This window comes from Crocodylus siamensis, chromosome 3 (assembly GCF_052110815.1).
Source record: "Crocodylus siamensis isolate JL-2025a chromosome 3, ASM5211081v1, whole genome shotgun sequence".
Lineage (NCBI taxonomy): Eukaryota > Metazoa > Chordata > Crocodylia > Crocodylidae > Crocodylus > Crocodylus siamensis.
Genome location: NC_143397.1, coordinates 197,795,455 through 197,819,062, shown reverse-complemented (window position 1 = coordinate 197,819,062; position 23,608 = coordinate 197,795,455). Strand labels below are relative to the sequence as shown.

The following is a 23,608-nucleotide window of genomic DNA, read 5'->3' as shown; positions in this document are numbered from 1 at the left end:
GGGGCAGAGCTGGGCTGAATCAGTCCAGTCCAGCATGCAAAAAATTAACCTTAGGGGGCAAAAGTTCCCTAAAACCATAGGTGGAGGGAGAAAATATTATTTGTGGGGGCCTAACTTGTGTGCACACACACACTGCCCAGCAGGTAGGGGTGGGTGTTGCAGATCAAGACCTTCACAGTGAGGGAGGGGCTAGGGTGAATGGGACCCCAGGGTGGGTGGTGGGATGGCCAGAGCCTGGGTGGCTCATCCAGAGGTGCCCCAGGGGAGGCAACCCTGCCATTGCCCCTCACTCCCAGCCCACAGCCCCCTGCTCCCCACAGCCTTGCTGGAGGGACCCCAGCTGCCCCCATCCTGACCAGGCCAGAGCATGGTGACTCAGAGTGAGTCTGGACCTGGCGTGGGCTGAAGGAAAGAGGAGGAGAGACTTGTGGCACCCCCCGCCCTTGGCTGAGGCTGCTGCACTGTGCCATACCAGGAGGCCTGACCACAGCCCACCCCCCCTCCCCCCTACAGTGTCTCTTGGCCACTCCACCCCTGCAAGCACAGGGACCAGCCCCTGTGCTGCCAGCCCAGCCACAGCCCTCAAAAGGCCCCCCAACCCCCTTCCCCCACTGGAGGGAGCAGGCAACCCCACTGTGTCCCCCCCCACCGTAGCCACAGCCCCCACACCCAGACTTATCTATCTGCAGTTCCCAGGGCGAATGCAGGCACACTTACCTGCCTGCAGCTCCCTGCCTACAATTGCCCTTCCCCCTGCTCTCACCAGCAGAGCAAAGCAAAAACCTGGGTATTTGCTCAGATAGATCACATTAAGATGGATGTGCGCTGAGTGGCTCTCAGCCACTCAGCATCAAGCCAGAAGCATAATAAGCCTGATCCATATTCGAAGGTATCACTTGGATTATGATGATTCAGTAAATTGTACTGTTCTGAATAACTATTTATGCAAAGGCACTGTTCAGCTGAAGGTGTTGTCTCTTGAATAAGGCATTACAATCTAAGTGCCAGATAGCTACTTTGTGATAATTAAAAACACCAAGGTACTTTTCACAAGACCAGAAATATTTATCTTGGCATCCTCAACAAATTCCTGATTAGGTAGTTACATTCTGCCTACTATACCATATTTATTAGATTCTAAGATGCAAGTTTTTTTCTCCCATTTAACATGGCAGGGGGAGGGTGGAAAAGCCCCTTGTTTTAGAATTGCATAAGGGGGTGGAAAGCAGGCAGTTGCTGTGGCTTAGGCTCCAGCCCCTACCTGGACCCAGGGCCATAGTCACAGCTGTAGTTCCAGTTGCTATCTGTAACCCCCCATCCCCTGTCTCTGCACTCTGCCATCTCCCCCTGCATAGTGTCTGCTCCCCTACCTGCCTCTCTCCTTCCTCCGTACTTTTGAATCTTGGCTCTTTGCACACTGCAGGCTGGGGCACTGAGTATGGGCTCAGCCAGCCCCTAAAGCTGCTATGGGGACTGGGCTGGGGCTGTGCTCAGTGCCCTAGAATGGAGGTAGAGCCTGCCAGTGTGGAGCAGAGGCTGGGGGGGTGGAATAGGAGGCAGAAGCGGGGAGCAGGGACTGGGGAAAAGGGGGGGACCTAACGCTGTGGCAGGGCAGAGGTGGCAGGAGGACACACAAGCCCAAGGCAAGCCGCTTCATCTCCCCACTGTCTGCCTGCCCTGCAGGGATGAATTAAAGGCAACCCTCCAATTAGATTGTATACATGGAAAATTATAACAAATTTACAAATTTTTCATGGATAAAGTGTAATTACTGGGAGGATCATGTTAAATTCAGGGTCATCTTAGATTTAAGTAAATATGGTAAATATTTTTTGCTCTTTAAATTGAATAAAGTTACTCTGCTTTATAGCTTGTCCTGACCTGTCCTGTGATGTTACTGTATTCTTCTAAACAGCTGCTGTGTTTGACTTAAAATACAGACTGCACTGCAGTATAGGGCAAAGTAACAAGCCTTCAAAAACTTTATTTTTATTTTGATCCAGAGAATGTAACTGTTTTTATAGGAAAACTAATATATTCATTTTCCTCATTATAATCACAAATGTTAGAAGATAAATAATTAATAATTGTTTTCATTGCTTATATTTTAATGATACTTTTGTTACCTTGAATCAATTAATAACTTACAAAGCATTTCTAAAAAAAATGTTCTTCTGACTTTTTCATAAATTTTTCCTTTAATGTTGCTTCCAGTATTTCTGCATGAAAAATTGTGCACATATTAGAGGTGCACTGATACATCAGTCCAATATCAGTTCGGTACCAATATAAAGAAAACTGGCTGTATTAGATATTGGCCCGATGAGGCCGATAATTTAAGTAATAAATGCCCGTGCTGTGTGCAGCCGCAGCCCTTCACTTGGGCAGAGAGGAGCACAGCCAACAGTGTGGGGAGCTGCCTTCAGCTGGTAAATCCAGTGTGGTGGAAAGGGAGAGGGGATGGAAGGGGTGTGGGGGAACAAATCAATTCCCCCCAAGAGGCAGGGGCAGGGGCAGGGGCAGGTGCTGCCCAGGTAAGGGAGGGGCCGGAGCCGCAGCTCATGGAGGGGAAGGCAGCTCCTGCTGCCTTCTTGCAACCTGGGAGGATATGGGGGGGGCATGTACCCCCTGGATCTGTGTGGGGTGGGACAGGGCAGGATGTAGCTGGGGCCGCGCAGGGCTCTTCTTGGCGGGGGCTGGGCTCAGAGTGGCCGCTGGCAGCACTGGAAGGATGTTGCATTCACCCCAGATTTCGCCACCACTCCAATCCCGGTGCCTCCAGCCGCCTGGCGCAGTCCTGGCTCAATGCCCTGCCTCCACCTACATGCCGGGAAGACCAGGGGCTGCACTAGGTGGCTGGGAGTGGAGACGCAGCAAGATTTTGGGTGGATGCAACGTCCTCCCTGCGCCGCTAGCACCTGCTCTGAGCCCAGCCCCCGCCAAGAAGAGACCTGCCTGCCCCTGCCCCCTCCCTCACCGCAGGGGGTGTTGATCTGCCTCCTTCACCACCTTCCCCTCTGTACCTCCCCTTCCACCACACCTGACTTATCAGCTGGAGATAGCTGTATTGGAAATCAGATCAGTATCGGCCGATATACCTTCTTAAATATCGGCTATCAGTATCAGCCCCAGAAATCTCTATCAGTGCACCCCTAGCACATATATATGTATAGATAGATCCTATTTTCTATCCTTAATACTTTACCAGGCTTGTTGCACTTTGCCTTTAAAACATAATTGAATTTTAAAAAGCATTTCGAAATGGTTTTGAATTTTGAAAAATGTACAGTAAATAGCAAAATGTTATCATACTTTGGATTTGAAAGTTGAATTCATTTTTCATTTTTTTAAATCCTGCAGCAGACTTTTTTGAAACAGGTCATCCCATTGTTCCTGTGCATCATAATTCTTCTGCGAAAGGAAAATCAGATCTTTTAATTTTGTCTGAGCTACATAGGTCTGCAAATAATAGAAAAGAACCTCCACAGAGACCTGAGGAAGAAAGTAGTATTAATGAAAAAATCAGGTATGTTCCCTTGAATATATTGGATCCAAATTCTATTGTGTACACTTGTACAGCTCTCACTGAGGTAAGTGGATCTACCTGTGTGTTGGAAGGTGGAAGTTAGCCCTGAATCAGTTTGAATGCTTTTATATTGAGCAATGTCATTTGATCTTTTCTGTTTGAAAGACATGCTGATCTGTTTAAGTTGCATACTACAAAACCCATTGAGAAAAGTGTAAGTGGAACTGAATCACAGTAAGAAAAATGTCATTAATATCATTCATGTTGTATTTGTACAATATTACCTCAACAAAAGTATTACAGTAAAGAGTTTAACCTTTTGAAGCATTGTTGCTGTTGTCTATAAAAATAGATAGCAGTGAATTAATGTTGTAATTATTCACATTTAATTAATATTTAACATTAATTAATTCATATTGATACAAAATAAATATGGAGGTGGAGAAAAAGCAAAATTATTCTAAGCTACTCCTAATCATGTGTTCCAGTACAATAAGTTTGCATAGGATAATGATGTCAAAAGCACCAATTACGACCGTTGATATAATCTTACCTATTTCCTTTATAGATTTTTTTTTAATACTAAAATAAGTTTGACTCAAACTCAGAGTCCAGTCCTGGAAATCTTTATTCACATTTATTTCCTATTCACAGGAACAGTCCTACTGAATTTAGTGGACTGCTTGTGGGAATAAATTCTGTTCACATGAGTATGTATTTGCAGGCTTTGTTCCATAGTTTGTATTCCAACTTTAATTTTATATTTATTTAATTACACAAAGATGTATTTAGCATCCATTACCATGACTTGTTGACTTTGAGTTACTATGCAAACATTTAAAAACTTCAAACCCCTATCTGCCAACAAACAGTTCTTTATTTATGCAGTATTGTTGTTGAAAAATGTAAGCAGCATCAGTATTGTTTGATAACATATTTGCTAAATGTACAGCTCCAGTTCCAAATTCAAAATTAATAAAACTTATATCACATGGCAAATTTTGATTTAGCAACAGGTGTTGGCCACTTCCGTTTGCCACTTCCCATTTCATCACCAGTTATTTTTCCATTGGTGAGAATCCCATTAAAATAACAGGCTTTCATTTTTTAATTAAGTCATTAAAAGGATATTATACAGGACCTGCAGTCGTTTTCAACTGTGTCTTAATTTTGGTCCATTATTTGTATACAGTGATATGTATGTTCTAGTGTGGGAGAAAAATGAAATTATTAACCCATTCTTAAATTATTTTATTTTTTCCAGTGAAAAAACATAGCAATAGAGAAGTTTAGAAGGAATAAATCCATGAATAACACAGTTTGTGTTACAAAACAGTGCTATCTGAAGATTAAGTTGTGTGTTGCCATCTGCTGTGACTGTTACCTATTAGCCACTTGCATATAAATATGCATGCTTACTTAATAGTGTAAGACTGGTGTGATAGCCTTGATGTTCTAGAGATTATGTGAAAGGCAAGGATTTCTTAGGGTGATCTCTTCCATTGGACCAACTGTGTAGTTGGGATAGAGTTAGAGGAGTTTTTGAATGCAAGACATTTTGATGAAGAATATCTTGCATTTAAAAGTTTGTATAATTCTATCCGAACTACACCATTGGTCCAATTAAGGATATCACCTTTAGAAATCCTTGCCTCTCACATTCTTATTCTTTCAAAGTCTATTGTAAAATGAGATTATCCACAAAATCTGGATTCTTTTGTCCTGTGGCCAATCTCTTTTAAGCCAACCCCTGACTAAAATGAACAGAGCCTGCGATATACATTTTCTGTCATTAGTCATTAGTCAAAATAAAAAGATGGAATTTCTATTGAACAGAAGATCTCAGTTGTGTATTCTGCAGTGGTTAGCAACTTGCACTTTTACCAAGGTCTGTGCAGATTTTTCTCTAAAGAAATCCCTGCTATGAGTAAACAGGAGTCTAGGATGTTATCCAAGCTTATTATAAAAACACTACTCTTCAGTTCAGCAACAAGGTTAATGTTATCTTCGTAATACCACATTGCTAGTTGTCCTCTAAACTCTATTAAAGAGGTAATATTAGTTCCATGAGAGAGAAAACAACGTCCAAATAAGAAGGGTTCTTTTCAGGGGTCTCTGTGCATGAACCATTTGGGGTATGGGCACCCATTTGAAGCACTTGAAATCCAGCATACTTCAGCTCCATGCATATGTGTGCCCCTCACCCCTGGATACAGGCAATCCTCGGACTTATGACACAAATGGTTCCTGAAAACCGTATTTTAAGTCAAAACAATACAACTTGGAACCAATTTTCCCACAGGAAACAACGTTATAAATGGGGGATTGGTTCCTGAACTAAGGCCCAATACCCTATTTTCACCAAAAATAACCCAGAATTTTGTACTCTATCAATTATAGATGAGTAATATAGCTGCATTAATGTATTTCTATTGTAAATAGCAATCATATTGATTTGGAAGGGCTTCTTTGAGGTGACTGATGGACTTTTTGAAGGGTTCTTGGCTGGAGTCTTCTCAGGATTCTTGGCTGTAGGTTTTTCTGGAGACTCGTCTGCTTTCTTAAAGAAGGTGTGCGAGGAAGTTTGGACAGATGTTCTCCAGGGAGATGGGTGATGCAGCGAACTTGTTCGCTGGCATGACATCGCATGAGGTCAAGTGTTGTAAAGTTGAAACTGATGTCAGAAAGTTGAAACGGTGTCAATTTACAAACATGGTAAGTGTGAAACTTTGTAACTTGAAACATTGTAAGTCGAGGACTGCCTGTACTTCCTAATGGTCATGATGACATGCAGTTTTAATGCTCTCCAGCCAGGGGGCTAGAGAGCAGAAATCCCTGCAAACCTCTTGGCCTTTGGTTACTGGAGGTTCCTGAGGACAACTGAATATACAGAAGAGCACTCACTGGCTGTTAGATTGCTCCCCCCCAGCCCAAGGTTGGGGCAGACAGTAAAAGGAGAGCATCTACAGGAGCATCTGTGGGATGTTTTAAGCTTTAAAGGTACTTGAAGTGCTTCAGACAGCACACATATTCATGGCTGGGCTTTAACTTAGAGCTACATAACTGAAAAGGAAAACTATGTTTGGTGGGTGTCCAAAGGACAGTGTATGGAAACTGTATTTGGCTCTGTCAGTATAACAGAATACTGTGTGCATAAAGTGGGAATGGGGTATAACATTGTTCAAAACCCAGTTGCACCACTGCTACCTACCAGCATCTGGAGCCCTGTATCAAAAGCCAAGGGTATGTGCAGCTGGACAGCAGAAAGCTCCCAGCTCCCTAGCTGTACCACCAAGCACATGGAAACAGCAGCTGGGGAGTTGGGAACACTCCACTACCAGGTGTTGTTTCCTGACATAGGAACTTAAAGTGAATGTACAACTGGGATTTCCAGCTGCGTGCCTGCTTTTTAGAGGTCCTGATGCTGATGCTGACACACCTGCTCACAGTGCCCATCATGGTGCAGCTGAAGATTAGACTCTGTCCATGCTCTATGGAGCCAGAACTTAGGAAAATATTTTTACAAAGGGAGTATTATATTCCAGTGTGAACTGTATGCAAGAAAATGTTATTTGTCACCTTATTCATATAAGTAATTTAACTGAAACCAAGAAGTAATGTGAATAAACTGACAACTAAACTTAAACTAAATTGTTTAGTAAAGAGAACATAAGCAAGAAAAAAGAAGTACAATGATATAGCTTCTTAGAGCTAACTATGTTGAGGTGTGACCTGCAGAATTCAAGGCAGATTTTTACCTTATAGATAACACAAATCAGAGATGTATAGCATAAGCTTTTGTGAGCCTAAATTCACTTCATCAGATGCTGTGAAAAGACAAGCACAGAGCAATGTATCAAATAGAGTGATTGGAATACAAAAGACTGAGAAGGGAGGGAGGGACAGATGACATGTTCATAAATCCAAATATTCTATTAGATTTAAAAGTTTGGATCACAAATAAGTATTCCCATGTTTAAAGTGGGCAATATATAGCCCATGCTGAGTAATATTACTGAATATAATATTTGAATAGTGAAATTCAAACCAAACTAACCTGGTGAACATTAATGATACTGTCTATGTTTTTCACAAACTCTTCTGATGGACATTTCCTCTTTCTTAATACAGGCCAGGAGATACTTGACCATTCTCAACTTAACTGGCATTAAGTACCTTTTTAAAACTACACATAAGATCCAGAGAGGATTGTGCATAGCTTGAAAACTGAAAAAACACTCATTATAATTTAATTACTTAAATATGTCACCAGCAGTAATAACTGAATTCATCTCTTGTGTTAATATAAAATTAAAAACAATTTCATATTGGGCTAGTTAGCTTTAAAAATGCATGAAGAATTGTGGATATTAGGAAACATAATCAAAAGAAAACAAGTCATTTAATTATGTTAAAGATAGCTAATCCTTTTGAATGAGATACAGTTGCTGGATAGGCTAGAGGCTCTGTGTCTTTAACACTGTCTTGCTTAGGCTTTCCAGAAATTTCACTCAGCATGGCTTGTTTTTACAGGCCTCCCTTTCCCTTCACCCTCCTTTGTAGTTTAATTTTTATTTAGTTTTATATTCACCCTATACAAAAGGCTCAAACCATCTTAAATGAACAAACAATGCACAGAGAGGATTCCCTAAAGAATATCACAAAACTGGAGATCTTCAATTCTTCCTCTCCCACAACTACCACATACCTCTCTGAACTCCTACACAAGCAAACCTGAAGACCAATCCCATCCATACTTCCCAACTACCACTTGCATCAGGTTACAAGAAGCCTTTTCCCACTTCCCACCCACTTACTATCTTATCCCACCCATCCATTCCCATTTCCCACCCATCCATTCCCATCCCCTACAGAGTGCCTATCACTTGCCTCCCCCCAGAAAGACACCTAATTCCTCTCCCTCCCACCAGCAAACACAACACACATTTGAAATAACCCTAATCAAAAACAAACACAAAAAAAAGACCCTCTGACCTTGCCTCCATTATCATCATGAAGCACCCATAAGCATTTATAGGGCCTGACTGCATCCTTCTCCTTTCCAAAGTTTCAGCTTCTAACCAAGTACCATCCCCATCATTCTCTCTTTCTAGCTGAGCTGGGCTGCCAAAAATATAGTAATAGAAAAATAGGGCTGGAAGGGACCCTCAGAGATCATCTACTCCAACCTGCTGCCTGAGGCAGAATCACCCCTATCCAAACCATCCTATATAAATCCACTGTTTAACATTTTAGCAAAACTACATAGCCAATAGTGATATAACTACAAGATACAACAACCTAACTTACTGCAGGTAAAACAGGGGGACCGTGGTAGCCAGCATCCTGCTGCTGCAGAAGTTGTTAAAATACCCTTGAGAGATCTAAGGAAGAGAGCCATGCCCCCCATTGCAGAGGAAGGCAAAAACTGCCACAGTCCATACCAAGCTGACCATCCGTGATGACACATAGGCAGTGCATGGGACTTCATGTGCACCCCCTGAGAGTGCTGGTGCACCCCCTGTCAGCCAACTCTTCCCACCCAGGTGACAGGAGGGGGGGCAGGCAGGAGTGCTGGTGCCCCCCCTGTGAGCACTGGCCGGAATGAAGTGCTGCATAAAGTAGCTGCAGTGCTTCCAAGTGTAGCTGCTTCTGGGAGCTCTGTGGCCGCTTTCAGGCGAGTGCAATCGGCCGTGGGGGGGACCCTCCCTCCTCCTGCCCCCCCCCAGCTGCTGTCTGGTCACTGGGGGGGCATGTACCCCCCCCGACTCAGATGGCACCAGTTGCCCATGCTGACCATAGGGTAAAATTCCTTCCTGACCCCAAATATTGCAATTGGTCTGACCCTGAATGGAAATACAAGATTCTAACCAGGAATCTGCAGGTTTATGTCTCAGTAAGAGCACTGGCACACCCCAGTTAAAATTCCCAGCCTTGGCTACAGCCAACACACAGCACTTTTAAAGGCAAACTCTACCCCCCTCCCCCCACTGGCACACATAGCATCAGGAGAGGGCCAGAATGTGGCCCCATGTGGCAACCAGCAAAGCCCAGAAACAAAGGAAATATCCATAGTATAGCTTGAACATAGTTACTCCTAAATTGTCCCTGACTAGTGCTTATCCAACCTAGTGTTGAACACCTCTGCACTTCCCTAGGCAGTCTGTTCCATTGTCTCAGTTGCTTAAAGTTAAAAAGTTCTTCCTGATATACAAGCTAAACCTACTTTGCTGCAACTTGAAGCCATTGGTCCATATCCTACTCTTTGAAACAACAGAAAAAGTGAGTTCCCTCTTTATGGCAGCCCTTTAGATATTTGAAAACTGATATCATATCCCTTCTAAAGCACCCTTTTTGCAGACTACTTCTTCTGATGTTGTCATAAACTCAATGTTTTTCCAGAATAATGCACAAGTCATTGATGGCAAACTGAATGTTTCCTTCAGCCTCTCCTCATATAACTTGCCTTCCAAGCCCATTATCATTTTTGTTGCCTGCCTCTGGATCCTCTCTAACTCCTCCATGTCCCTTTTAAAATGTGGAGCCCAAACCTACACACACTACTCTTACATGAGGCCTAGCCAGTACTGACTAAAGGGGCACTATCACCTCCTGTGTCTTGCATCTAATGCTTCTGATGATGCCTCCCAAAACCACATTTGCCTTTTGTGCAGCTATATCACACTGAAGACCCACATAATGTCTATGATCTACCAAGATTCCCAGATCCTTCTCTGGAGTGCTTCTGTGTGGCCAGGTGTCACCCATTTTGTAGCTGTATTATTTTTATTGTTCTTCCTGAGGTGTAGCATTTTGCATTCATCAGCATTGAACTTCATCCTGTTAGCTCCAGCTTAGCTTTTAAGTCTGTCAGGATCCTTCTGAATTGCACTCCTGTCCTCTAAAGTGTTTGCAGTCCTTCTCAGTTTTGTCATCTGCAGATTTGCCCAAGAAACTCTCAATTCCAGCATCCAAATAATTAATAAACACATTGAACAGCCCTGGGCAGACCCCTGTGGGACTCTACTTGAAACACTTCTACCATTCTGACATGGATCCATTTATAATTACCCTTTCCTTGCAGCTGTTGAGCCAATTGTCTATCAACTTTATACCAGTTTGCCTAGCCCACATTTTTCCAATTTATTTATGAGATGGTCATTTGGGACTTTGTCAAAAGCTTTGCTGAAGTCCAGATATACTATATCCACAGCATTCCCTTCATCTTCCCAAGTTATTACTTTGTCAGAGAAGGAGATCAAATTTGTTTGGCTTGATTTATTCTTTGTGAATCCATGTTGACTACTTGTGATCAGCCTTTCCTCTTCTAGGGCGCATCTACACATTCATTAATGCACAGTGGTTATGCATTTAATTTAGCACTTATATAATCAAGAACTACACAGTAGTGCTGGTGAATGCCTTTTTAGTGATGCTACTGTGTAGTAGCCTAATTCTGTGCGGTAGCATATTAGCACTGTTTGTACTGTGATGTGGTACTATGCATTATTATTAGGCTACTGTTCAGTTGGCATCTCCTGTAGACGTGCCCCAGATGCTTGTAAATGGACTTCTTTATGATATACTCCAATAACTTCCCAGGTATGGAGGTAAGGCTAACTGGTCTGCAGTTCCCTGGGTCATCCTTTTGACCTTTTCTAAACAGAGGTACTATGTTGGCCCTTTACAGTCCTCTGGTACCTCATCCATCTCTCATGACTCCTTAAATATTATTGCCAAGGACTCCAAGATCTCTGTCAGTTCCTTCAGTATCTTGGGATGAAATTCATCAGGCCTTGCTGACTTGAATGTATTGAGACCCATCAAAAACTCTGTGACTGTTTCTTTTGTTATCTCTTCCCTCAGTGTATCTCCTTCCTTATCCAAATAATCTTTACTAGGTGTCTGGTTGCAATTTCTTTTCTTTTTTTTTCTTTTTTTGAAGAGACTAAGGCAAAATAGCTATTGAGTAGCCCCTCCTTCTTTACATCTTCTATTAAGAATTCACCCTGGCTAGTTAATGATGGACCTGCAGCTTCCTTGGTCTTTCTTTTCTGGCCAACTTACTTATAAAATCTCTTCTTGTCTTTAATCTCACTCACCAGGTGCAGCTTATTTTTTATCTTTGCCTTCCTGATTTTGTCCGTGCAGGTTCTTGCTATTTTCTGGTACGCTTCTTTGGTTACTTGCCCATTTTTTCATTGTCTGTGTGCTTTCTTTGTGCATTTTTGAGGCATTCTAGAAGCTCCTTATGCAGCCATATTGGCCTCTTGCCATTCTTCTTGTGTTTACATTGTGTCAAAATAGTTTTTTGTTGGGCTTCCAATACTATGTCCTTTAGAAGCTTTTGGCCCTGTCTTTATTCTTCAGTCTGTCTTCCTATGGCGCTACGCCTGTTAACTCCTTGAATCCATTGAAATCTACCTTATTGAAATACAGCATCTTAGTTCTGTTGACTTCATGCTTACCATCTCTTAAATTCTATCATATTGTAATCGCTTCTTCCCAAGTTGTCCATTACTTTCACATCTTCCCTGTTGGTCAGGGCAAGGTCCTAGATAAATGAACCCCTAGTTGTATTTTCAACCTTTAGTAGCTAGGGAGTTTCAAAGCCCTTGCAAATTATACCTAGAAAATGATAAATGACACATTATTCCAGGAATATAGGGAGGTTTGAAGGGAGGTTAAGATATAAGCGTGCAACTAGTTGATACAAATTGCAAAACAGTGAACTAGGGAATACCTGCATGATTATCTATGTGGTGTCTGGTTTTCTAATCAGATCATTAGAATCTGATTGGTTTCTATAGTTATTCATGATATAACATAGGTGTATAACATATGTAATGGTTATGTTACACTTCAGATGTATAACTGCCTGCCACCAGTAATTAAAAGCTCTCTTGCTATACTCACTGGGTGCATCTACACAGGACGCTAAAAGCACAGTAGACTAATACTACTGCACAGTAGTGCATGATGGCAACAAGCATGCTACTGCACGTACTGGCACTAGTGCGCAGTAGCTCCAATTACAGGTTATTTTACAGGTGCTAAACTTAATACACCATAAATACGGCACATTAACGACATGCCTACTGTGTTGTTTCTTTAAGCTTAATAACTTTATGTGCAACAAATTAGAGGCAAAGCCCAGCCAACCCAACTATTCATAACAACAGTTCTCTGAGTAGAGATGCTGTTGAAATTCTGATGTTGTAAACTTAAACTGTAACTAAGTTTCTCCATTTCTCTGCTCATGGAAATCAGAATTTATAGGTCTGCTATTCAGAAAGTGGGAAAGCCCCATTTTGCCTGCCTAACATGTATATTAGGCATATGCAAAGCTTTGCGTGCTGATTGGATTCTTAGGAGATTCAGCCTGATTAGGAAGGCAGAGCAGGAATGTCTCTATAGGGGGCAGGGTTATGCAAATAACAGAGTGAGGAAGGAGGGAGACAGGATGATTTCCAAGGGAGAGGGAGGGGTGTGTGGGTGGAGTTATGCAAATGATGGAATGAGAAGTAGGGAAAGGAGTGAGAGGATGGGATTAGCTTTGGGATGACCTGAAACCACATCTTAATTATCCTGATTTAGCCTGGGGAAGCTATTAATCCACACTTAATAACACATAGATTAATGGCTTCCCTGGGATTAATCAGGGTAATTAATCCAGGTTTCAGGCCATGTGGCAATCTGCAGGGAGGGGCAGGGCTGCCGGAGTGGGGAAGGCATAGGAGAGTCCCGCTGCACTCATCCTGTAAACATGGTGGCCAGTCCTGCAATCTGCCAGCTGCCTCTTTGAGTTTGGTAGACCCCTAGTAATAATGTATTCTGAGTGGTCACACTTGATCTGAGCCTTCAAGAGGCCAAGAAGCGATCTAAGGATGTCGGCAGGCAGCTCCACTACAGTCCTCCGCTCTACCAGCTGAGCTATCGAAGGGACATTCAAGGATTGTCCTTCACTGCACTGGAGTCTTGAACCAGCTCCGGCCATGTTATGGCTAGACCAACAGACTTATTAGTCCCAGCCTCTGCATGACAGTGGAGTCTTGAATTGGCTTTGGTGAGTGCTGGAGCTGGGACTGATAATCATCTGATTTCTGGTCTCAGTCCAGGGACCGCACTGAAGCCAGTTTAAGACTCTAGTGCAGTCCCAAGGCTGGGACCAACAATCAGCTGATTTTCAGTCTCAGCATCAGAGCCAGTTTGCAATTCCTGCATGTTTCTTGGGCTGGGACCCACAATCCACTTGTGGGTCCCAGCCCCAGGACTGTAGTTGGTCATGTTATCTCCAAGCAGCAGTTCCATGTTAGTTCAACACACGTTAGCTAAACACGGAAATACTCCATGTTAGCTCAACATGGAAATATTCCTTGCTCAAAAAGGCATAACTGCTATAATACAATATAATATAAGATCATTCAGCATGTGTTAGGTTGAACATGCAGATGCTGGGATTTTAGATGTGTTTGTGCTAAGTGTGCCATGTAACATGGCCCTTTGGCTTAGCCAAAGGAAAATATTACTCTCTCCTACCATAGTCATGAAACAATTTCCTGTGTTATATGTACTAATGACAGATGCAGAGTGCAAGCGTATGCATGTGTTGTGAGTATACAGGCATACCTTGTTTTATTGCGCTTCGCTTTATTGCGCTTCACAGATATTGCGTTTTTTACAAATTGAAGGTTTGTGGCAACCCTGTGTCGAGCAAGTCTATTGGCGCCATTTTTCCATCGGTTAGCATTTTTAGCAATAAAGTATTTTTTAATTAAGGTATGTACATTGGTTTTTTTAGATATAATGCTATTGCACACTTAATAGACTACAGTATAGTGTAAACATAACTTTTATATGCACTGGGAAACCAAACAATTTGTGTGACTCACTTTATTGCGATATTTGCTTTATTGAGGTGGTCTGGAACCGAACCCGCAATATCTCCGAAGTATGCCCGTATTTGGGCACTGCTAGAGAGGATGGAATTAAGGTTTTATGAGCATATCTTAACTCTATTTCCTGGGTTTTCAAGGTTTGAATTTTAATAAGGTTAACATTTTATGAAAGCAAAAGATATCCTCCTTTTACTGTGGGTCTGATTTCCTTAGGGTCACAAATCTCCTTAACTACATAATCAGCTACCAACTTAGCCAGACCCTGCACTTCCCCTTCTCAACCATTCTTACTTGGATCCACCCAGTCCAGCCTACCTCCCTCCACTCCAAACTTGTCTCCTCCCCACTAGACCATGATCTTACAGAGGTGATGTGTACCTTAACTTTGTTTTCTCATTTTTTCAGAGGTTTGAATTTTCATTACTTCCAGGTTTCACCACCTCAGGTTCCAGCTCCTAGGGTGAGGGGCTTAAATGTCCTATAAGGAGGGCAACACATGCAGGGGAAAATGGGTCTGATGTTTCTATTAACATAATTTGTCCTATTCCATCTAATACCCACCCTTTCTCCTGATCTGAGTAGTTTCAGTCCCCAGTGCCAATCCCAGTTTATCCTCCTTCTTTCACCAGAGCCTGATACTCACTACACTTCCCAGCCTTTCCATTCCAATTCCCCTGCATCCCCAGCATCACACAGGAGTTATTTGCATGTATAATTTATTTTATTTTCTCAAATAGTTTGAGCTCCTTCTAAATTATCTGCTTTACTCAGATTATATTTTCCCAAATGAAAAAACAGAAAAAAAAACCTTGACAGATGTTGATAATAGTAGCACGCCTACAGACCTTTCTCAGATTTCTGCCAAGTGTAGGCTTCAGATTTAAAATGAGTTGTTCAGATTAAGTGGCCACAGCCTGTCCCATTAATTCAGTAAGGCTGTGTGAAACCTCCTCAGCATGCAGTGTTTGGCATAAGTATGTAGAGCATATGCCATTGTAGAGAACTACACTTTTACCTTGATACATTTTTAGCATTGGTTTCCCGGAAGAAAAATGGGTGCTATACACTAGCTGATTTTAAATAACTGGGAACAAGCAGAGCCAGATCAGAGCAAAGTAGCTGGTAGAATCTGAGTGCTTCATTAATGTTATTTTTAGGTGCATGGGAACTGTATCATGGGATCAAACAATCCCATATTTGGATCATTAACCCTGTGCTACACACCTGTCATGAGGTACAGCAAATTTCAAGGCAATCCATATAACCATGCCAGCTTTAAAGCACTCAGTGGTCATCCTTCAAATTAATATTCAAGTTGTCAACCCTAACAATGAAAGAGCTCTCTCTCTACTGTAATAACTGTCAGCTCCAAACCTGTCTGTTACTTTGAGGTTTACCCAGGTATGATTTATTTTTTATCTCTTAAAAGTTACACTATAAGAATGTTACATTATACTCTCTTTTGGAAGTTAAGTTATATTAAGATTATTATTTATATTAGAATTACATAGCTTTTCTGAGCCTTTCTGTGTAGCTTGGGATATAAATCTAAATAATAGTAATAGTAGTAGCAGCAATACTAATACTAACAATAATAATAATGATGGTCTTGAAGAGTTTAGAATATCAATATACTGTAATCTACTAATAGACCAAAAAATTATACCACATTGTGCTTAGCATTGTTCACTTGTGCAGCAGTATTTCACCAAAAAACCCACTTGGAGAGACTTCAGATATAAAATCAAGAAAAGACTTATTTTTAGAAATCAAGCCCTTTCAGAAGTTGAGAAAATATATAAAACAAAATACAGGAAACGTCTTCAAGTTTTCTGTTGAGAAGCCCACTTCTATTGAACGCAGGGTATATATGTGATTACTTGATTCATGAATATGCAGAACAAAAAAACCCAGAAGTTTTGTTTTGGGATAGCAGCTAATTACTGCTTCTAGCTAATGATCAATCTTGAGGTTTAAATTCCCTTTTGAACAGTTCCCAGGAGGTTTTCCAGCTAATCATCAATAACATCCTTTTTTTCCATAAAGCTAGTAGTGCACAGTAGTGCACTCCTTAAATCTTTAAATATTGTTTCATGACTAAAGGATTCTTCAATTTATATGACTTGCTGTTTTGGAGAGAATAACAGTCAATTTAATTGTTCTGTTCATAGATTTCTTTTAAACTTTTTTTTAAAAGGGAAACTATAATGACATAATTTTAAACATGCATGCCTACCTGCTCAGTATCCCCCATTTCATCACTGGGGAGTCTGAGGAAGCATTAAGAGTCACATACCATGACTGATATGTAACACCCTCACATCACTTAGTAACCCAAAAACTACTGCTAAAAGTTGTCTTTTTTTGGCTAGGGATTCTGGTGCTTACCTGAGAAACTTCTAGATTTAGGATTTATTGCTAAAGTATTCTCAAAAATAATTATTGGAGAAGTGCATTTACTTCTGATCCTAGGGATAACCTTTTCTGTACATGTACAGAATTTTCACTACTACTAGAGGGAACTATCTGTTGAAAACAGATTTTACAATTTATGACATCATTGCTCACCTTGAATAGAATCTAAAGAAAAATACAACCTATAGCAGCTGCTACTTGATATCATGTAAGTAAAGGTGGGCAAATCAGGCTTTAGCCTTTATAATTAATGGTTATAATGCATTGTCTATTTCAAGCTATATTCCTTATATTCCAGCCACTATCAGTATAACTAAAACTACAGAAAGTCATTCATTTGCCTCTGCCACTTGAATAATAAAATATTCAAAGCCTTTTGTAAGCTTATCTCAGTATCTTAAGAACAATTTTAATATAACCTACACTTAGTCCAATTCAGAAACCTTTAGTTAAGTAGTATCTTGCTATATAAGCAACTTGCTTGTAACCAAATGGTCTACTTGAGGAGTAAATGACAGTCCTACTCTGAGTCAGTAACTATGGGCCATCAATAAATAAAACCAAAAATATATACCCAACTGCTAAATAGATGTCCCCAGTATATCCCTGTTTTAAATCCAGTATTATTTACTGAAAGGATTTCTATAAAATCCTGCTTAAAACATTTTGTATAGTTCTGAATCATTATAGTTTGCTGCTTTAACAAATGCATCTAGGCACTTCGAGTATTGTAATTAACGTGTACAATACAGAATATTGATTTAAAATATTCAGGGTTAACAAAGCTACATACAATATAATAAAATAATTCATTTTGTGGTTAAGAAAAAGAGAATAAGTAATATTAGAATACAGTGGGGTAAATTCTATTGTTACATATCATAAATCTGAATGTTACTCTCTTGAAATCAATCCATTAGTCATAGTTTCATAGCTGGTAGGGTCGGAAGGAACCTGAGCAGATCATCAAATCTGACCCCCTGCCATGGGCAGGAAAAAATGCTGGGGTCAAACGATGCCGGCAAGGTGTCTATCTAGCCTTCTTTTGAAGATCCCCAGGGTAGGAGCAAGCACCACTTCCCTTGGAAGTTGGTTCCAGATCCTAGCTGCCCTGACTGTGAAGTAGTGCATCCTGATATCTAGCCTGAATCTGCTCTCGGTCAACTTATGGCCATTATTCCTTGTTACTCCCAGTAGTGCTTGGGGGAACAGGGACTTTCCCATTGCCTTCTGGCCTCCCTTGGCCAGTTTATAGATGGCCACCAGATCCCCTCTCCTCGGTTCAGGTCCCATAGCCTCTCCTCATAGGGCCTGCCCTGCTTCCCTCTGAACATGCAAGTGGCCCTCCTCTGGACCCTCTCCATGTTGTCCACATGCCTCCTGAAGTGCAGCACCCAGAACTGGATGCAGTACTCCAACTGCAGCCTGACCAATGTCATATAGAGGGGGAGGATCAGCTCCTTGGACCTCCTCGTGATGCATCTGTGGATGCATGACAAGGTATGGTTAACCTTTCTGATGGTATCCCCACATTGGCGGCCCATGTTCATCTCGGAATCAGTAGTGACTCCAAGATCCTTTTCTGCCTCTGCACTGACTAGAAGGGAGTTCCCCAGCCTGTAGGTATGCTGCTGGTTCTTTCTCCCTAGCTTCAGTACCCTGCACTTGTCAGTATTGAATCCCATCTTATTCTCATCTGCCCACCCCTGTAACCTGTCCAGATCCAATTGTACCCTATCCCTCCCTTCTAGCATGTCCACTTCTCCGCACATCTTAGTGTCATCTGCGAATTTGAACAAGGTGCTTTTCACCCCCTCGTCCAAGTCACTGATGAAGATGTTGAACAGTGCGGGCCAGAGGACTGAGCCCTGTGGAACCCCACTGCCCACATCCCTCCAGGTCGAAAATGACCCATCCACCACCACTCTCTGGGTGCGGCCCTCCAGCCAATTGGCGACCCATCTGACTGTGTAGGCATCAACACCATAATCTCCTAATTTTCTAACGAGAATGGGGTGAGAGACAGTGTTGAAGGCCTTCCTAAAGTCCAGAAAGACTATGTCCACCACAACATCTGCATCCAAGGATTTTGTGACCTGGTCATAGAAGGCCACCAGGTTGGTCTGACAGGACCTGCCTTGAATTAACCTATGTTGGTTGCCCCTAAGCATACACTCCCCTGCTTGCTCCTTGCAGATGTGCACCTGGATAATTTTCTCAAAGAGCTTCCCCAGACCAAGGTAAGACTAACAGGTCTATAATTTCCTGGGTCCTCCTTCCTCCTTTTTTTTCAAATGGGACCATATTGACCCTTTTCTAGTCCTCTGGCACCTCACCAGAGCACCACAAGTGCTCATAAAGCTGTGTCAGGGGTCCCTCAATGACCTCTGCTAATTCCCTCAGCACTCTGGGGTGGAGATTGTCAGGACCTGCTGATTTGAACACGTCCAGTTCTACCAGAAGTTCCCTTACTAGTTCCTTTCTGACCCTGGGCCTGGCTGTGCCTCCCCTGGGACCATCAGGGATCCCGTGGGGGGGATGACCTAGTTCCTGCTCAGAAAAATGGAGGCAAAGAAATTGTTAAATAGATTAGTTTTGTTGTCTAGTAAGACCACCAGATTTCCAAGCATGTCCTGCAGAGGCCCCACATTACCTGGAACCTTCTTTTTACCCCCTATGTATTTACAAAAGGATTTCTTGTTATCCTTGATCCAGGTTGCTAGTCCCAGTTCCATCTCCCCCTTAGCCTTCCTAAAAGGCCCCCTACAATCCCGAGCAACAGAGGTATAGTCTGCCCTGGTGATGGCCCCTCCCTTCCATTGGGTGTAGCTTTGAGACATTTCTGGATGCTTTTGGTGAGCCATGGGGGCTTTTGCTCACTCTTGCCCCCTTTGATCCGTGTTGGGATTGCCACCCTTTGGGCTTGGAGAATCATCTCCTTCGGGAATGACCACTCTTCTTGGACTCCCAACTCCCCACCCCTCCGGGAACTCAGTGCCTCCCTGACTAGTCTCCTTAGCTCAATGAAATCTGCCCTCCTGAAGTCCAGGGCTGCTGTCTTGCTGCAAGCCTTTGACACCCTGTGCTGGATGGTGAATTTCAATAGGCGATGATCGCTATCACCCAGGTGATCGAGCACCCACAGTCCCCTCACCTGGTCATCACTTATGACCAGGACTAGGTCTAACAAGGCATTTCCCCTGGTGGGACTGTGCACCTTCTGGGTTAGATGGAGGTCCTGTAACATGGCTAGGAACCTATGTGATCAGTCAGACCTGGTTGAGTGTTCTTCCCAGCAAATGTCTGGATAGTTTAGGTCACCCATGATGACCACATCCTTTGACTTAACTGCCTCTGCAAGCTGACCTGAGAATTCCCGGTCTAGCTCTTCTCCCTGGTTGGGTGGTTTATAGTAGACCCCCACCGTTAAGTCCCTTTCCCCGACCCCCTTGTATTCTGACCCAGAGCACTTCAGTCTGCCCGTCCTCTGACCCAGTGCCGCTCGTTGAGGATATGAATTGTTCTTTGACATAGAGTACCACGCCCCACCTTTCCTCCCTGGTCTATCTCTCGTGTACAACCTATAGCCCTTGATGTTCACCTCCCAGTCATACACTGGATCCCACCACATTTCGGTGAGCCCCACTATGTCTGGGTTTGTGTTAGGTAGCAGGAGGGCATTAGCTGTTCTTCCTGCTTGTTCCCCATACTACAAGCATTAGTATATAGGCATTTAAGGCCTCCTGAAGGTGTATGCACCGCCCCCCCAATCCCAGGACTATCCAGGTCTCTTACCTGGGTATTTCTTCTGCTCATCATCAGTTTTGGCTGGGCTGTTCTTGTGGGCAACACTTGGTTTGGTGTTCCAAGGCTCCCTCTGACTTCATCCTCCCCTTCCCCCAGCAAGCCTAGTTTAAAGCCTGCTGGAGAAGATCAGCCAACCTGAAAGAAAACACACGCTTACCTTTGGGGGAGAGGTGAAGCCCATCCCACCTGAGCATGTCTCTCATCTTGAAGTATGGGTCATGGTCCAAGAAGCCAAAGCCCTCCTTGAGACAACATTCCCGAAGGCGCAAGTTGACCTCTCTGATGCAGACCTCATGGCGTCGTCCATGTCTGATCTCTTATGCTCCTGGAAATTCTGGTCCTTTAAATATCTGTCAATATTTTAGTGTGTAATGGACCCTGGGTGTAGAACATTAGTACCTTTACATAGTGTGCACTAAGCCTTCCTGTACCTTCTCTGTCCTTACCTGGGGCAAAGAGATGGAAGCAGGCAGCAGTGTTTCTTCATTATCCCTTAGCAAACTCAATAAACCTGCCCTTGCCTATCTAGTTAAGGTTTATTCCTTAGAAAATATCCTTTTTTCCTTAATTGTAGAAAAGTAGAGCTGAAAGGGACCCAAGGAGGTCATTTAGTCCAACTATTTTCTCAAAGCAAGATCATCCCAGTCTAATCCACAGCCAAGTGTTTGCCTAACCAGCTCTTAAAAGCTTCCTTATGAATGGAGATTCTACAGCCTCCCTAGTTAATGTGTTTCATTGCTTAATGACCCTCATGGTTAGAAAGTTCTTAATACTTATCCTGTATATCCCCTGTTGCAATTTAAGACTTCTTGTCCTGTCTACTGTGGCCACAGGGTCTAGTCTACCACCAATTGTCCTTCTCATAACTCCTCATCATGTATTTGAAGTCTGTTATCAGATCTGCCTTCAGTCTTCTCTTCTCAGTTCAACAAGGCTTTCTTTGTAATCCTGCTCCATATACCTTTGTTCATTTTTGTTGCTTTGTACTGGAAGTTTACATCTGTAGAAATGCAGTGCCCAAGACTGGATACAGTACTCCAGGTGGGGCCTCATCATTGCTGAATAGTGTCATTTCACCTGATTTGCAGGGAACATTCCTTTTTTTTTTTTTTTTAAGTAATTACATGTTCTTGATTCTCATTCAGTTTTTGGCCCACTTCAATAGTTTCCTTTAAATTTACTCTTTAAAAATGTTTTCTTGGGCCTTTGCACAGGCAGTCGCTTCCAGTGGTAGATTCAAAGTCATTGCACTTCAAACCCTATATATCTTGTAACGGGCTCATTTCTCCTACATTCAGCCATAGCTAATGTTTATTTTGTCTGAGCAGGAACCATGTGGCTGGCCTTTATTCTGTCTGCCAGTTCTCTCCAAGAATAAGAAAATCTACAGAAGACTAGCCAAAATGGTATTTTCTGGAACTGTCAGTTGGGATGCGATTCACAAGGGCAGTAAGAAGCCTAACCTGGTCTGTTAGGTTAGAAAACAGTTGCCAAAAACCAGACCAACACAAATAGATGTTCCAGGACTTGCCCAGTGAGGCAATGCAGCTAGGTGCACCAGACCATACCCAGTTTCTAACACTTTTCTTGATTCTCAAAGGGAAAGGAAAATTAAGAGGCCTAAACAGAGCTGTTTCCTTTTCTCTCCTCCTGAGAACTGGATACCGAACTATCTCACACAAGGGGTCAGTGTTCAGGCCCATGCTCTTTAACATCTTTATTAATGACCTGGATGAGGGAGTGAAAGTGCAGTGATTAAGTTTGCAGATGATACCAAGCTGTAGGGATAAGCGGCTACATCAGAGAACAGGTCAAGGATTCATGAAGACCTGGACAGGCTGGTATGGGCTGTACAAAACCATATGAGGTTCAACAGGGAAAATTCCGAGTCCATCTGGGTAGGAAGAACCCTCACCATATTTATACCGTGGGTGGTGATCCACTGGCTGGCACTGCATCTGAAAGGGACCTAAGGGTGTCAGTTGCCCAGTGGATGAATATGAACCACAAGTGTGATGAAGTTGCCAACAGAGCAAATAGAACTTTGGCATGCATCAGCAGATGTGTTACCAACAGATCTAGAGAGGTGCTTCTCCCACTCTATTCAGCATTGGTGAGGCCATAGCTGGAGTACTGTGCCCAGTTGTTGGCACCGCACTTCAAGAATGATGTGGACAAGTTTGAAAGGGTGGAGATAAGGGCCACCCATGTGATCAAGGGCCTGGGGGACAGGCCCTATGAAGAGAGACTTTGGGATCTGGGTTTTGTTCAGCCTGAGCAAAAGAAGGCTGAGAGGTGACTTGATAGCTACCTACAAATATGTGAAGGGAGAACATCAGGATCTAGGAGAACAACTTTTCAGAAAGCACACACCCCACCCTCCTGGGAAGATGCAGACCAATGGACTCAAGCTAGTCAAAGAAAAGTTTCAGCTGGACATAAGGAAAAACTTCTGTGCAGGTAACTAGAACCTGGAACACACTTCCAGCAGAAGTGGTGCAGTTGCCATCTCTGGCGGTCTTTAAGAGGAGGCTAGACAAATGCCTTTTTGAGCTCGTTTGAGCCCAATTACCTCCTGCCCATGGCAGGGGACTAGACTTGATGATCTTACATGTCCCTTCTGGTTCTTCTTTCTATGATTAAGGGTAAGTGAGACTGGTTTGTGCCCAAAGTTTGTCTAACAGCTGGTACAAAATAAGATATCACCAGAAAAAGCCCCCTCCTATCACAGCTACTTACAACATTACTTAACCAACATAGACAGCCCTGTCTATAAAGCTTTCCACCATTGTTGAGGCCAGGGGTTGAGCACTCCTGGTCTTGAAGAGATTATTCTTTTGTGACCTTAGTTCAAGACCTTTCATAGAAATGAAAAGCATGTGATGGAAAAAGCAGCAGTAAGTTCTGAACTATAGTTTACTACCTCCCCACTTCTCTGAAGGAGCTGTATGATCATCGTCTT

At 42.7% G+C, this 23,608-nt stretch overlaps 1 protein-coding gene across 3 annotated transcripts in view; it reads left to right on the top strand.

Annotated features, from left to right (window-relative positions):
• The window catches only part of PPP1R42 (protein phosphatase 1 regulatory subunit 42), a 69,960-nt gene that overhangs the window by 34,976 nt on the left and 11,376 nt on the right, over positions 1–23,608 (top strand). For 2 of the 3 annotated variants that reach the window (XM_090040100.1, XM_090040099.1), the window contains exon 8: positions 3,361–3,526. In XM_090040100.1, coding sequence (XP_089896226.1) covers positions 3,361–3,526 — 166 coding nt within the window. The remainder of the gene's footprint in view (positions 1–3,360; positions 3,527–23,608) is intronic. The other variant, XM_090040101.1, reaches the window with a different exon arrangement.